This window comes from Sinocyclocheilus anshuiensis, unplaced genomic scaffold (assembly GCF_001515605.1).
Source record: "Sinocyclocheilus anshuiensis isolate Anshui unplaced genomic scaffold, SAMN03320099.WGS_v1.1 scaffold58, whole genome shotgun sequence".
Classification (NCBI taxonomy): Eukaryota; Metazoa; Chordata; class Actinopteri; order Cypriniformes; family Cyprinidae; genus Sinocyclocheilus; species Sinocyclocheilus anshuiensis.
Window position 1 is genome coordinate 1,804,150 of NW_015547688.1, and position 13,932 is coordinate 1,818,081.

A 13,932-nucleotide genomic window follows, 5' to 3' on the forward strand; every position below is an offset into this window, starting at 1 on the left:
AATTGAGTAATTAAACTCCTCAGCTGTTGCGTATTAATTTGCTAGCCTAATTAAAAATGAATTTGGTTTTATGTAATGTTAGTGATGCGGGCGTCGGTGTTGGATGGGCGCTTTGATTAGTTTGTTTGGTTAGGCGTTACATCTGAACACCTGCTGTTAATGGGGTCAGTGACGTCTACTCCATTGCACATGCTCATTTTCCGCCAGAGGCATGGTTTCAAGGGTAGCTTTGGGTGGGTTCTGTTCAGGTACGCTCCAGTGAATCCTTTTAGAGTTCAGATAACTTCCTGTAACTGAAATTCCACCTGCTAATTATAAGACATCTTGGGTACGGTTGTTGGGATTTTAAGCTATATGGCCCAGTTATAGCCTATAATGGTTCCAGGCATAGGAGAACTCCGGGGAATGAGCGGTCTCGATGTGGAGCAGTGTGCACGCAGGGAATGTAGTGTAATTGGAGATACTGGTGCATGTGTGTTTGCTTTGTGGATGAGGTCCAGTCCTGACTCCGTCTTTTCCCCTGAAAGTTGATCTAATAAAGTTGTTGACTTATTATGCGTGATTATTGTAAAATGTCTATCATTAACGTTTATCGTTGTAAGTTGCACACTTTTTGCACCACACCATGACACGTTTATTTGTTTTATTTTGGCCTTACGATGACTGAAATCTAATAAATAAAGTGAAACACAACGCCTTGTGATCCACTGATAAACGTGCTCATGTTTAATTAACCAAATCAGATGTCCAGTTATCATTATAGAAATGCAACATTACATTCGTCTGTGCTCAATAAAAGACATTGTTTATAAATGTGGCCCACTGCACACTGCCTAAATTGTGAATGAAACTCCAGAAAATAAATGGCAAATAAGACAGTCTAGCAACGGCCCTGAAAGCAAGTCGTGTTCGTCTTATTATCGGGTTAATTAAAGCTAGGATCTGACAATGCCACTTAGTTGTAGAAAAACGGATTTAAATGCAATGTCTCCCGGGAACGCGTGTCAAGGGCTGCTTTTCATTGAGCTAAGATCGCGCCAGGACGGGACCGCGCCCTGAACTGTCAAAGCTGCAATTATAGAATTCTGATGTTCAAAAAGGGATCTGGATAAACCGAATTTATTCATACTTGTGTACAGTATGATAAAATAAGTTTAAGACACAAAGAAAATAACATTCAAAGATTCCTCAAACTTCTAAAAGCACTTTCTGTAAGATAAAGGGATAAAAGGCAAGATCTTGAGACGTTTTTAAAGGGTTCATTAAAATTTAAACATTGAAATGCAGTGGGGTGCTATTTGGGCTCGAGGTCAAGAGACGAACGGATTATATAGTTCCTCATAATAATATTAATTAAACAATTTGCATGCTAATAAGGTAACAATTATCAGGGCCTCTGTTGAAAGATTCGGGTTATTACAACACGCCAATCCGAGTGCCAAGGGTCAGGGAGTGAGTGGGGAGCCAAATTTCAACTCAGATTAACATTATGACAACTCCAGTCCAGACACTGGGCAAATAAAGTCGAATTAATTCTCTGTAATGAGAGGGGGAGACAGGACGTCCTCTTAAAGCGGTGGGGTTGATTACCATTCTGCATTCAAAAACACAGTTCACTTGCATAAATTTAACACATGTGTAGCAACTGTTGTAAGTTAAAGCAAGCATGATATTATACACAATGACCACAAATAAACCGCGCACAATTTGTACATCAGCTGTTTAAATGACATTAATTACACCGGAGTGCTATGGCTGGGGAAATATATCTAATTTTCTGTTAAATGTCGAGTGTCTTCTAATTAGCTATTCATGTAATTAAAAGTTCATTTATTCCTCCAGCGGTATAAAGCGAGTAGGCTCACATCATTCTCACTCTCCTTATTTTTAAAGCATTGTGTTACACTCGTGGCCTTTCTGCTTGTAGTTCGGAATTAAATTTGACAGCTCTGTTTGACGCATATCTTCGGCTTGACTTTTGACAAGTTGCCCAAGAATCGCCACATAAATGAACAGATAGGCTATACTAGTGGGTTGGTCAATTTGTCGACAGTGCGCTAGGAGTCTTACCTGTTCACATGGCAACATTTCGACTTGACGAGTCGGTACGGGTTGTGTGTTTCTTTTACCCCGTTGTCTTTTCTTTTTTTTTTATGTTTGTTTGTGTGTGCAAAAGATTTGAAATGAATAGAGGGACGTTGTCTCAAACGGTGATGAATCCGCCGCTCTGTGTGGCTGCAGTCCGAGGTGAGATTTCAGTGCCTATTTAGCGTTTAACTGGGTATCAAATCTGATCGCTCTCCCTCTAAGGCCCCCTGTGGGGTTATTACAACACGCCAATCCGAGTGCCAAGGGTCAGGGAGTGAGTGGGGAGCCAAATTTCAACTCAGATTAACATTATGACAACTCCAGTCCAGACACTGGGCAAATAAAGTCGAATTAATTCTCTGTAATGAGAGGGGGAGACAGGACGTCCTCTTAAAGCGGTGGGGTTGATTACCATTCTGCATTCAAAAACACAGTTCACTTGCATAAATTTAACACATAGCTATATTAATGTAAGATGCATAAATGATAATGTTAGATTAAAGTGACAGTCTGGACTAGATTTAATTCATAATATCAAATGATAAACAATTATTACTTATTTACCATTTTACTTTCTCACTGTTCTTGTTTTGTTTTGTTTTCCACAAAGTTTTTTTTTATGTTTGTTTGTGTGTGCAAAAGATTTGAAATGAATAGAGGGACGTTGTCTCAAACGGTGATGAATCCGCCGCTCTGTGTGGCTGCAGTCCGAGGTGAGATTTCAGTGCCTATTTAGCGTTTAACTGGGTATCAAATCTGATCGCTCTCCCTCTAAGGCCCCCTGTGTAGTCGTGATGTAGTTCTTATCAAAGCCCTCCTGTCTTGTTGTGACAGCTCTGATATTGTTTATTGAGGTGGATGTCAGGTTTAATTAGCAATCGATATGGAAAGCGTTTTCAGACCACGTCTCTGACGTCAGCGCCGATTAACGCTTCTCATTGGTCTCAAACTCCCAGAGCCTAAGCTAATTATTGGAAGCTTCGTGTTGATAAAGAACAGCTCATCCTGCTCTCCACATCATGTCCCCTCCTCGCTGGCCACTCTCGCTGCATGTTTTTTAAATTCACATCACCAACCACCAGACGTCGTTTCCTTTTGCCTGGGAGATGATGGACAGCAGGATACTGGATCCACCTCATGCCCAGTTCGGAGGCTCGCTCGGTGGGATGGTGAGCTTTCCGTACCATCTAAGCCACCATCATGTGTACGAATTAGCCGGTCATCAACTTCAATCTACGGCCGCGGTTCCTTTCTCAATAGACGGATTACTAAACGGCTCCTGCACGGCTTCCGTGGTGAATTCTAACCATCTCTTGTCGTCTGGCTGCGGTATGAATGGAGATAGCCAACAGTACAAACTGACAGGTAAGCAAACTCACTTGTCCTAAACTGGCATAAGGGTCTTGGACTGAAGAAGAAAAAAACAACAACATGTTTTTGTCATGTTGTTGCCTAAAACAAAGATAGATATATATATATATATATATATTGATTTATTATTATTTTTTTCCCACATAAAGCTTTGAGGAATAGCCCGGGGAAACAAAAGAATAAGGATTCTCTCATATGTGTTCAAGCTTGTTTACTGGAATTAAGGCAGGGTGACTTTTATAAGGAAGAGAGGATAATATTCTACAAAATAATGGACAGCACGTTGGCTGATTCCATCTCTTCGTATTTTTTATTTATTTTTTTGTTATTATACTTGAGCAAGAAAACAAAACATGGCTTTCGTTTTCTCTTTATCCTTTCATACACATTAACAGTAAACGCTCATGCAGACAAATAAACACTACGAAGAATTTCAGTGGGCCCACTGTTTTGGTGGACAGAACTGTGCAAGTTACAAGCGATGCTAATTTATTGTTTCTCACATAGATTCGGGGGATCCAGAGAAGGATAGCCCGAGTTGTAAAAGAAGACGAACTCGTACCAATTTCACTGGCTGGCAGCTGGAAGAATTAGAGAAGGCTTTTAATGAAAGTCACTATCCAGATGTGTTCATGAGGGAAGCACTTGCTCTCAGATTGGATTTGATAGAATCGAGAGTGCAGGTAAATAGACAAACAATATTTTTCACGTGTTGTGGTGTGACGTTATGAACAGACGAATCAAAAATTATTTTGGTGTAAACACAACATGCTTTTATGAATAACCGTGTCTTATTGTTTTTTCCCCTTGTTCTTTGTTGTTATTTTTTTTTCATAATGTTATTTGTATAAAACATGTGCTCATTTGAAAAATGCCTTCTTTTTAAAATAAACTTCATTAAGGTTTAAGAAGCTTTATTTATCATTTAAATTATAAAAAAGACAAGTATTTTTACCCTACATTTTTTAGACGTCTTTTTTGTAGTTTTGTACTGTATTTTGTACTATACAGGAGGCCCCACTGTTAGCGAAAAAATATATATTAAGAGATCACTCTGCACAAAAATAGAATAATAACATAAATAGAATAGACATATTTACAAATATTTTTGATTCTCTTTTAAATAGGCTACAGTCGGGTGAAATCGAGGGAAAATATACATGATATAGCCTACATAATTGTGCACGATCCTTATTAAATATTAGCCTATTAAATAATTACATTTAATCGGTGCGTTACTCTGTTCGAGAGAGCACATTTCGATATGCAAAATAGCTTGTCTGTCAGGTGTGAGTTCATTATCATTATGGTATTTTTTTATCTGAAAAAAAAAAATAGAATCAAACATTTGGCCTATAAATCAAAACTCTTTTCAAAACAATTGTATGGAGCGTAATGTAATTCATCTGTTTTAGGATGCGGCCTACTTCTACAGCATGCAGCATTCAAGATGATAGCTATATTTGAACCATAACATTATTCTAAAATGTGTTGTCTGGATATTTGCGTTTTATTTTAATTATATTATAACAATACTACACTTAGAAAACATATTTAGTACATTTACAACATTCTATAAAATACTGGCAACTCATAATTAAGCAAAATGTGTTTTTAATATTTGTATTCGTTTTCAAAAACAACAAAAAATAAAATACATTTTCTATTATACAATACAGTAAATATAATATACTGTATTGTATATTATAAATATACTAATATGATGTGTAGGCCTATGTATACATCATAATCTGTATACATGAATATATAGCTATATGCTAACGTAAATATAATTTGCATATAGGCTATGTTTAAAAGAAGATGTTTGCCTAGGCCTATATTTTTTATATGTAGCATATATATTTCTGCAGACTTGGCATTATTTTAATGATATCTGTATTGTATATAATAAATATACTAATATGATGTGTAGGCCTATGTATACATCATAATCTGTATACATGAGTATATAACGTAAATATAATTTGCATATAGGCTATGTTTAAAAGAAGATGTTTGCCTAGGCCTATATTTTTTATATGTAGCATATATATTTCTGCAGACTTGGCATTATTTTAATGATATGAAAATTTATGTTTTTTTTTTCGTGTTTAGGTATGGTTTCAAAACCGAAGAGCGAAATGGAGAAAAAAGGAAAACACGAAGAAGGGGCCGGGGCGACCTGCACACAACTCCCATCCGACGACCTGCAGTGGCGAGCCAATGGACCCTGAGGAGATTGCGCGCAGAGAACTAGAGAGGCTGGAGAAAAAGAAAAGGAAACAAGAAAGACGGCTTTTAAAATCCCAGAACAAACTCCTTGCCGGGGACTTGTTTCACACCCCAGGATCTGACAGTGACAGTGGCTTGTCACAAGTAACGGACAATGAACAAAGCCTCCATTGCGACATGGGCCGAACCCAAACGCAACCAAGCTGTGACCAGACACCACAGAAACTCCAAAACCAAAGAACCGCTGACCAAGACGCGAGCGGATCCGAGCTGGACTCATCCGACAGCGGTCAGCAGTCAAACCTGTGCGCTAACAGTAGGTCTTCCACTCTTCAAAAACTCAATCCCTTCAGTGTGGAAAGCCTTCTGTCGGACTCCAGGCCGAGGCGCAAGCCGCATATGGACTTCCCAGTACCGGCTCCACGGCCTTTGATAGGGAAAGGACATTTTTTACTGTACCCTATTACACAACCTCTCGGTTTCATTGTTCCACAGACTGCTTTGAAGAGCACAGCACCAGGCCCTGATTCTGAATATGGCCAGAAAGGGCCAGCTGCTGACAGTACCTTTGCTGGAAACCTAGGACACAGGAACGCCAAGGAGAACAACAGTGTAAACAACAACAGCGGCGCGCCAGCAATCAAAGGCCAGGTCAGTCAGTCGGGCAACATAACGTGTTCACCACAGAGCAGTTCACCACAGACTACCATTAATGGTCACTCGGCTGGCAGCTGTAACGAAAGATGCCCACAAGATATAGAATTAGACACCGTCGATCCAAAGTCTCCACAGTCGGAGAAAAAGGAACAGTCGTTACCTGACTATCCACCACAAAATTCAGAATCAGCGACAAGCAACAAGGACACCGACAAAGACTCAGTTGACGTTGATATGGAATAAATGACATCGTAGTAGAAACGGAGGAGCGTGTCGATATTGCACGACCGCAGATTAAGCGAAGAGGAAAAAAGTCGACATATCGAAACGTATCGTTTTCATTGACATATTTATATTCTGATTAGGGGAAATATCTGTGTGAATAATTTGTGTAGGTTATGTGTGTGGTGGGCAATCAAATGTTTATTGAACATAGCAGCAGCTCCCTGTATAAGAAGCTGTAAAAAAAAATCAAAACAAGACAAAACCTCAAACGTTGTACAAAGTATTAAGATATTTATATATGTAAGTTTTTTTTCATAAATAAATCGATTGTATACAACAAACTTAAACGTGCATGGCCCTAAATAGAGCTTATGTTGTGGGCTATATAGCTCCTTCTCCCAAAACCCTGTGTTGTATTTTGTGTATTGCTTTAACAAATTTATTCATCTATAAGCTACACTAAAATGAGGTTACGAGCCGGAGGCGAAAAGACCCGTTCGACTCCTGCAGAGTTTTGATATGAAAGTAATTATTTTCTATTGGCTACTGCAGGGATTCAGTTTATTTTAGCCCAAAGGGTTATAATACATTACCGATTTCTAGTGATATGAAATCACATAAACTTCCAAGAATAATAGAATTAGCATGAAAGGCTGGGGTGTCAAATTGAAATACGAAAATAATAGCCCCGGCAGCTGGGAGTGTGTTTGTGCATATTGGATAGGAGATGGGAATTCGTGGGGCGGAATTTTCATGAGCTATTCACTTTGTCAGGGCCCTTGTAGCTGGCTATATTAAGATAGATGTTCGATGATATCCCTCATTGTTCTGTCGCTTATATTGATGTTCCTGTGTTATCAGCCTATTGATCATGCGTCGGCTGTAATAGGACGGGCGAAGCAAACGTGCCTATTTACAATAGCTGAACACATTTGTTCTAATAGGGTTGGCGGTCCCATGGGACCCTGTGGGGGCTCCCAGACATCTGCGCCTTGACAATATTAGCACTGTTGACCAGATCTAAAGGCGAGGTAAGAAAAGAAGGCAATAAAATCATAGAATCATTTTCCTGATAAATATAAGCGGTAAATACCAATAATGAATTAGCATTTTCATTTTCCAAGGTGTTTAATGTGGTTATGCAGGCGCGTTTATTGTTTTCTTAAACATGCTCTGGTCGTCTCACTTCCACTGGGTCTTGATTTGCAAATAAATTGAAAATAATCAGTGAGGCCGGCGCAAATGAATTTCTGAGCCAGTGTCTCTTTCATAATATTTACATAATTTTCACCAGAGACAGACTTAAGACTTAGCATATGGCGTCCAGGGCAAATAGACTGCACAAAAGTGGGGAAGATAAACCAAAGGGGGAGAGCAGAAAAGATGTCAGGACAATCAATAAGAACATATTTTGCACACAACGCAGAGAAATAAAGATGGCCCAGAGTTGTTATAAAAACAATAATTATGTATCCCTAATAGGCTACGTAGCTATTCTTCCATATTGAAAGATTAGGTCTTTTTGAAGCCATCATTCCGCTATCTCCAAGTCAACCGATTAATATATCTTTATTTCAGTCAGTCAATTGCCTTTTGTAGGCTATATAAAAAAAAGCAAGTGCTTGGAAAATGTTAGTTGTCTGGAGGTGTCCTTCAATTTGCTGCTGTTATTTTCCTCTACCAGGGCGCGTTCATGTTTAATTCATTTGCAATCTGAATAGGAGTATCGCTGGCTGCACACTGGTGGCCTTAAGGTGAAATTAGCGATTTGCTTAAGTAGTTAAGCTTTTGCCTGAAAGCAGCACGCTGTATGATTCAAGACAAACTATCAATCGATATGGCCCAGGCAGCCTCCAGGAGATGTGTCTTCCATGAATCATACTTTATGAATTCAATTTCTACCCGGAGAAATTTTCAATTTGAACGCTGGATCATTATGGGAGAGTGTAAATTGTTTTTGCTCTATTATGCATCGGACGCCATCATTTTTCTTTCTAATTACGGAGGTGTCAGGTCGGGCTGTCATGCAGGCGCTGATTTTCAATTTAACTGATCATCATGCATTCATTTTCCCATTTGATAAATCTGCTATCTCGACGCCGCGCCATGCCTGGAATGTTAAGAGAGAGAGAGAACAGCAAAGTAATGGCGGTGTGTGTGCAGCAATAAGTGCAGATCAGGCAGCTAATTTAGCACCTCCTGATATTCCATCTCCATTTCTCATTTTCAACTCTCTGAGGAGAGAAAAGCAGCCCAAAGGCAGAAAGCTGGTATTCAACAACATCAGGGGTAAAACGACTCGGAATACGCTTGTTTTCCTCAACACATTTTCCAAATTAGGATATCAAGCTTAATTAATGCTAATTGAGTTCCTCAATACGTGTTATTTTTATTTAATAGAATCAAATTCGCGCAATTAATTATGAAGGTGATTTCAAGAGCCTCATTTGCAACACCCAGTCTTAATCCCTTCCTGAGTGCTTTGTAGATTATTTTCTTTTGTCGTTTTATATTTTGCTAAACTCAGAGAGCGCCCCATATACCCCGAGGACAGGTGCAAGGCCAACGGGCCACCCGAATAGTGATTCTATTCCGCTTCTCTATTAGACTACTGCTTAAACATGGCTGGAGAAATCAGTGACCCATTCTGGCTTAACATATAAATCTTCATGGATTTAAATGTGGCGTTCATCACTTAAAGCTTACTTGAACTCTTTTTGCTTTTAATTTCCATAATCATAGCCCCAGAATCATAGCAGAATCAAAAAAGGTAAATTGATTGGCAATGCAATGTTATATTCACAGCTACCTGCCAGTTCGTGTATCATGACGAAAAATAATTTATTTTATTGAATAGACCAGAAAGTCGTCCGAATTGCATTTTCGGTTATAAAACTAATTATGTTTTTTGGGGATCGACATCTCGAATAGAGAGTGAATTAGAGGAAGTCAATCGTAAGGTGTTATGTTAAATCGATTGAGGACCAAAACCTTTGTCAAAGGGCAATATTTCTGATTGCAAACGAGACAAAAAAAAAATCTATAGGAAGCCGAACAAATCTGAGAATGATAGGTAAATTACATGAATAACATTTAGAAAGCTCGTCTCCACTTATTAATTACATTCACGAAAATAAAACCCAAAACACAAAGTGATAAAATATATAATTCTTTAAGACGACAAATATCAAGCCTCTACCTTACTTGAGTTAATCAATTTAGGGATCGTGAATAAACAATGCGCATGTCAGTTATATCCCTCATCCCGCGTTTGCATGGCAGAGATAAGAGCGTTGAAGTCCGCCGGTGAATTAATAGGCATACGCTGTAAAGTAATCCTAAAATGCATGGCAGAGTAGCTGCAGGATAGGAGCCAAATGTCAAGTACCGTTTTAAGTGATTGTGAGAAAGATCTAAGTGGCACTGCTTTTCTTTGGCTACGAATAGTAGGCTAGAGGCTTTCTGTCCCTGCAATCACTTCAACATTCCTTCTTATTGAAATAAGACTGAACTTTGATTCAATCACCCCTTATAATATGAGGGATTATCGATGTTTGTCCCGAGCTTGAAACAAAAATGCATGCGAGTTTTCACACAGACATCTAATTTACAAGGAAACCATTAATTGGGAAGTTTCAGGGAGTTAAATAATTCCCTTTGAGTGCAATTAAAAGAGGGAAAACATCATTAAGAGCAACTCATAATGCACTTAGAAACCATTAATTGGGAAGTTTCAGGGAGTTAATTAAATAATTCCCTTTGAGTGCAATTAAAAGAGGGAAAACATCATTAAGAGCAACTCATAATGCACTTTGTTTAGAACTGGCAATTCTAGTATTTAGTTCAGCAATGCAATTAACAAAATATTAAAAGTGTTGGTTTATTTCAAAACAAAGAGTTCCAGTATAGTCTCCATATAGTATGTTTTAACATTCCATTTCTATCATTTAATTAGGTTCCATAATTTTTGTTATAATATGCTGGCTTAACTTGAACATTTACTCCTCAGTTATATAAAAATACACTTCTTTTTAAGAGGTGTACCTTTGGGAAAACTAACCAACTATAGATCTTTCATTAAAAACAATACCACTAAATTATGGACCTCTTTGTCACAACAGTATCAATTTTATTAGCATTTGATTTTTTTTTTTCATACATATTCTTGACCCAGTGTAAGTCAATATGATAAACATGACCCAAATGTTAACACTAACTCCCCTGGTCATTGTGGTTATTAAAAATCTAACAGCCTGTGACTGCTGCTTTGCTCTTCTTTTCTAATTATCACCTTGTGAGATGTGTTTCATTACCTATATTTCATCTGATAAACCACTGAATTCTGGCCAAAGGAGAATTTGTTGGTCCATGACAACGATCTTCAAGAGATTTTAAGAATATGTGGAGCCAGCATATCTTTAGGCTCCAACAAATTAAATGTTAGTATTGAAAACTGCACTTTAGCTATAGGTTACTAGAATTGTATTTGTTTGAATAAATGACAATGTGAAAATATTTTAGTCATGCATGAATCATCATAAAAACAAAATGAACAGACACAAGGTGAAATATTTGATGTCTGTGTCAGTTCATTTTGTTTTTACTATGCTTATGTTTTATTATGATGTAGAACTGTTAAAACATTTGTTAACCCTTCTTAGTTCTTAAATGTAAGGCCATTTTTTTCTCATTTCAAAATGTAGACTGATAATATCACAGCAAAGAAAAGCAATTAGTACTTTATTAAGTAAAAATGTCTATCAATAAAGTCAACTTCTGATACACACTTTGCACAACTGAACATAGCTGAGCTTTATCCCTTTTGTCAGCCATTTCTTTATGATGGTGTAAATGCTTCTTGATTCATGAAGAAAACACATTTTGGTGTATGTGTGTGTCTATATATACTGTATATGCATATATACACACATATACCTATATAATGTTTTTCTTCATGATCAGCTAAGTGAATAGGACACAACTCATAATGCATGGTTAACAAAATAAAAATACATGCAGATCTTGGCGATAGTAAGACACAAACCACATCTAGGCAGAATGTGCTTCACTGTCAGCTGACACTGGCAGTTCATTCTCACTTGAAAGCTAATTCATTATCAATTAGAAGTGAAAATGGAGATGGGTGGGAAGGATACTCGAGAGCCTGGCACCTGTATGTGCCTCACCTGCGCTGATGTGCCACAGTGATGACTAAAGCTCTCGCTGGTGATTTAGAAGGTGCTGTGTAAACAGGCGTTTCACTCCCCTGTCTTCCCAGGGACTCCAGACCCTAGAGGTTAATGAAGCATGAAGTGTGAAAACTTCCTGAGATGGGATGAGTTAAATAGTGTTTCCAGATGTTAAGGCAACACTGTCCAAATCTATTTGTAAGTGTCGACCCTTTACAGGTCACAAATAACTCTAGTTATGTGAGAGATAAATAAGCTCCCCTCTGACCATTTACCAACTACCAAAACTAGTGGCTCCTTGATCCAGCTGTTGCTTTAAAAATATACAGGGTAAGGGAGCAGTATTAAAAATGGATTCTGTGAAACCCATCACAGCTCACTAGAAGGTGTAAATGCGTTGATGTTCTCAGTAAAGAACTTGTTAACATCAAAATGACTTCACATAACGGCGAAGTGACAGTTTGAAGGGCCGTTGTAAAAATCTGCAACTGGTGCTGAATTTCAGAATAAAGACTTCTGTTCCTGGAGGCTTTAGCACATGCGGAGTGCAGACATTTTGAATTCAACATTAACTATGCTTTTCATTATAGTAGAGTATTCTTTTCTCTCTGGATCACATTGCTTTTCTTTATTCCCCTCTTCCAAACAACCACCACCCTAATTTAGCTGTGGAAGGTCAAACTTTGTTATGGGGATTTGTAAGGTAACTTTTGTCATTGATTTGGGTCAAGCCCAGCATAGCGGGGCATGAAAGGAATTGCCAAAGGGAATAGTTAACCCTGGGATAATTGGTAATTATTTTATACCTTAAACTGCATTAACCTTCCCCATTTCATACAGAGAGGACACAGTTAGTCCGATTCATAAAAGACCCGCTCAACCTGATGTGGAATACACAGCATCATAAAGAGACATCTCACAGGGAGAGAATCTCCTTGACAAAATAATAAATGATTCCTTTCAGGTGAACTTGGAGAGACAGTGTGTCAAAGCTATTTCTCAATCCATTATCAAACTACTCTAGAGAGGTTCTAAGAGGAGCTGTTTCTTCATGATGCAAACAAAAGGCACAAAAAATCCCATAGTGCCATGTGCCCAGTTAACACATAAAGTGCTGTTGTAAGGTTTGCTAAATAAAATGAAAAACGAAGAATGTGGTTTCTGCGCCACTAGCGGCACCAAACGGAATCGCAAATACAATGTTTATTGCAAACTTACAGAAGTTCATAAAAGCAACGATAACTTTCATGCTTTTGCAATTTCAGCAACTGACTAAAATAATAGAAGACCATTTATTCTAGATTGGTAAATTAAACAAAAAATAAAGTGAAAGTGAAACCGCAAACTAACCTGCGCTACTTTCACGTTTGTTGTATCACACGAGGACTTGCTATTGCGAAGTGCGAAATGGCGCCATCTTGTGTCTTACTTACACTACAAAAATGTTACTCTTATTTTTAATCCGATTTGCAGTCTGGAGAAATCCACGCTAGTTGTCCAAAGTCAAAGCCAGCTCTTAGATTTTGGGCAGTAGGAGTTTATGTATAGTTTTTTTTTTCTAGCCTATATTTTATTATTATTAGTCTACTATTTTTTTTTTCTTGCACAAGGAAGCGCAAGTTTCTGTGTAAATTTGTTGTGTTCGGAATGACGTGAAAAGTCTGGTAGTGTGTGACCCTCAGTCCTTTAGTGTATGATGCCCAGTTTTTTTAGTAACCATTTACAAAGTCGGTAAATGTATTATGCCTAGTGAAAATTACCTCAGAGGACTTAAGCATTATTTTACAGGTATGAAAACCAGGCTGTGAGGGATAGAATTACACTGTGTTGAATTTATTGTTTAACAACATGCCAGTTGTTTATCTCCAAAAAAAAAAAGCTAAAGAAAAAGTCTATAACAGTTTTGAAAGTGTGAAAATTAGAGCCCGGTCTCATGAAAATGCGTATAAATAGTACGCCAAATAAAAACGAAAACTCGTGGTATTGATACGCAAAACTGGACTTTGGCGTTCATATGATACCATGTGTTTGGGTGCATATAATACGCAGTTTTCGCGTGCATATGATACGAACTTTGTTGGCGTGCATATGGTACGCAGTTTTCGCGTGCATATGATACGAAATTTGTTGGCGTGCATATGATACGCAGTTTTCGCGTGCATATGATACG

The 13,932-nt window shown here is 38.0% G+C and overlaps 2 protein-coding genes across 2 annotated transcripts in view; one reads left to right on the forward strand and one right to left on the reverse strand.

Moving 5' to 3' along the window:
• The window catches only part of LOC107703388 (AN1-type zinc finger protein 2A-like), a 25,097-nt gene extending 14,474 nt beyond the window's left edge, over positions 1-10,623 (reverse strand). The window contains exon 1 of the mRNA XM_016505995.1: positions 10,618-10,623. The gene's annotated coding sequence lies outside the window, so the exon portion shown is untranslated. The remainder of the gene's footprint in view (positions 1-10,617) is intronic.
• Positions 3,039-6,874, forward strand: LOC107703385 (homeobox protein unc-4 homolog). The gene is made up of 3 exons (XM_016505993.1): positions 3,039-3,453; positions 3,967-4,142; positions 5,575-6,874. Exons 1-3 carry the CDS (start codon positions 3,195-3,197, stop codon positions 6,589-6,591), a joined length of 1,452 nt encoding a protein of 483 aa, XP_016361479.1. The 5' UTR covers positions 3,039-3,194; the 3' UTR covers positions 6,592-6,874.
• Positions 10,624-13,932: the final 3,309 nt, after the last annotated feature.

Bases quoted from the DNA above. Each gene is read 5' to 3' on its own strand.
- LOC107703385 (XM_016505993.1), top strand. From the start codon at position 3,195: ATGATGGACAGCAGGATACTGGATCCACCTCATGCCCAGTTCGGAGGC. The intron at 3,454-3,966 runs GTAAGCAAACTC...TTTCTCACATAG, and splicing joins CCAACAGTACAAACTGACAG to ATTCGGGGGATCCAGAGAAG. The intron at 4,143-5,574 runs GTAAATAGACAA...TTTCGTGTTTAG, and splicing joins TGATAGAATCGAGAGTGCAG to GTATGGTTTCAAAACCGAAG.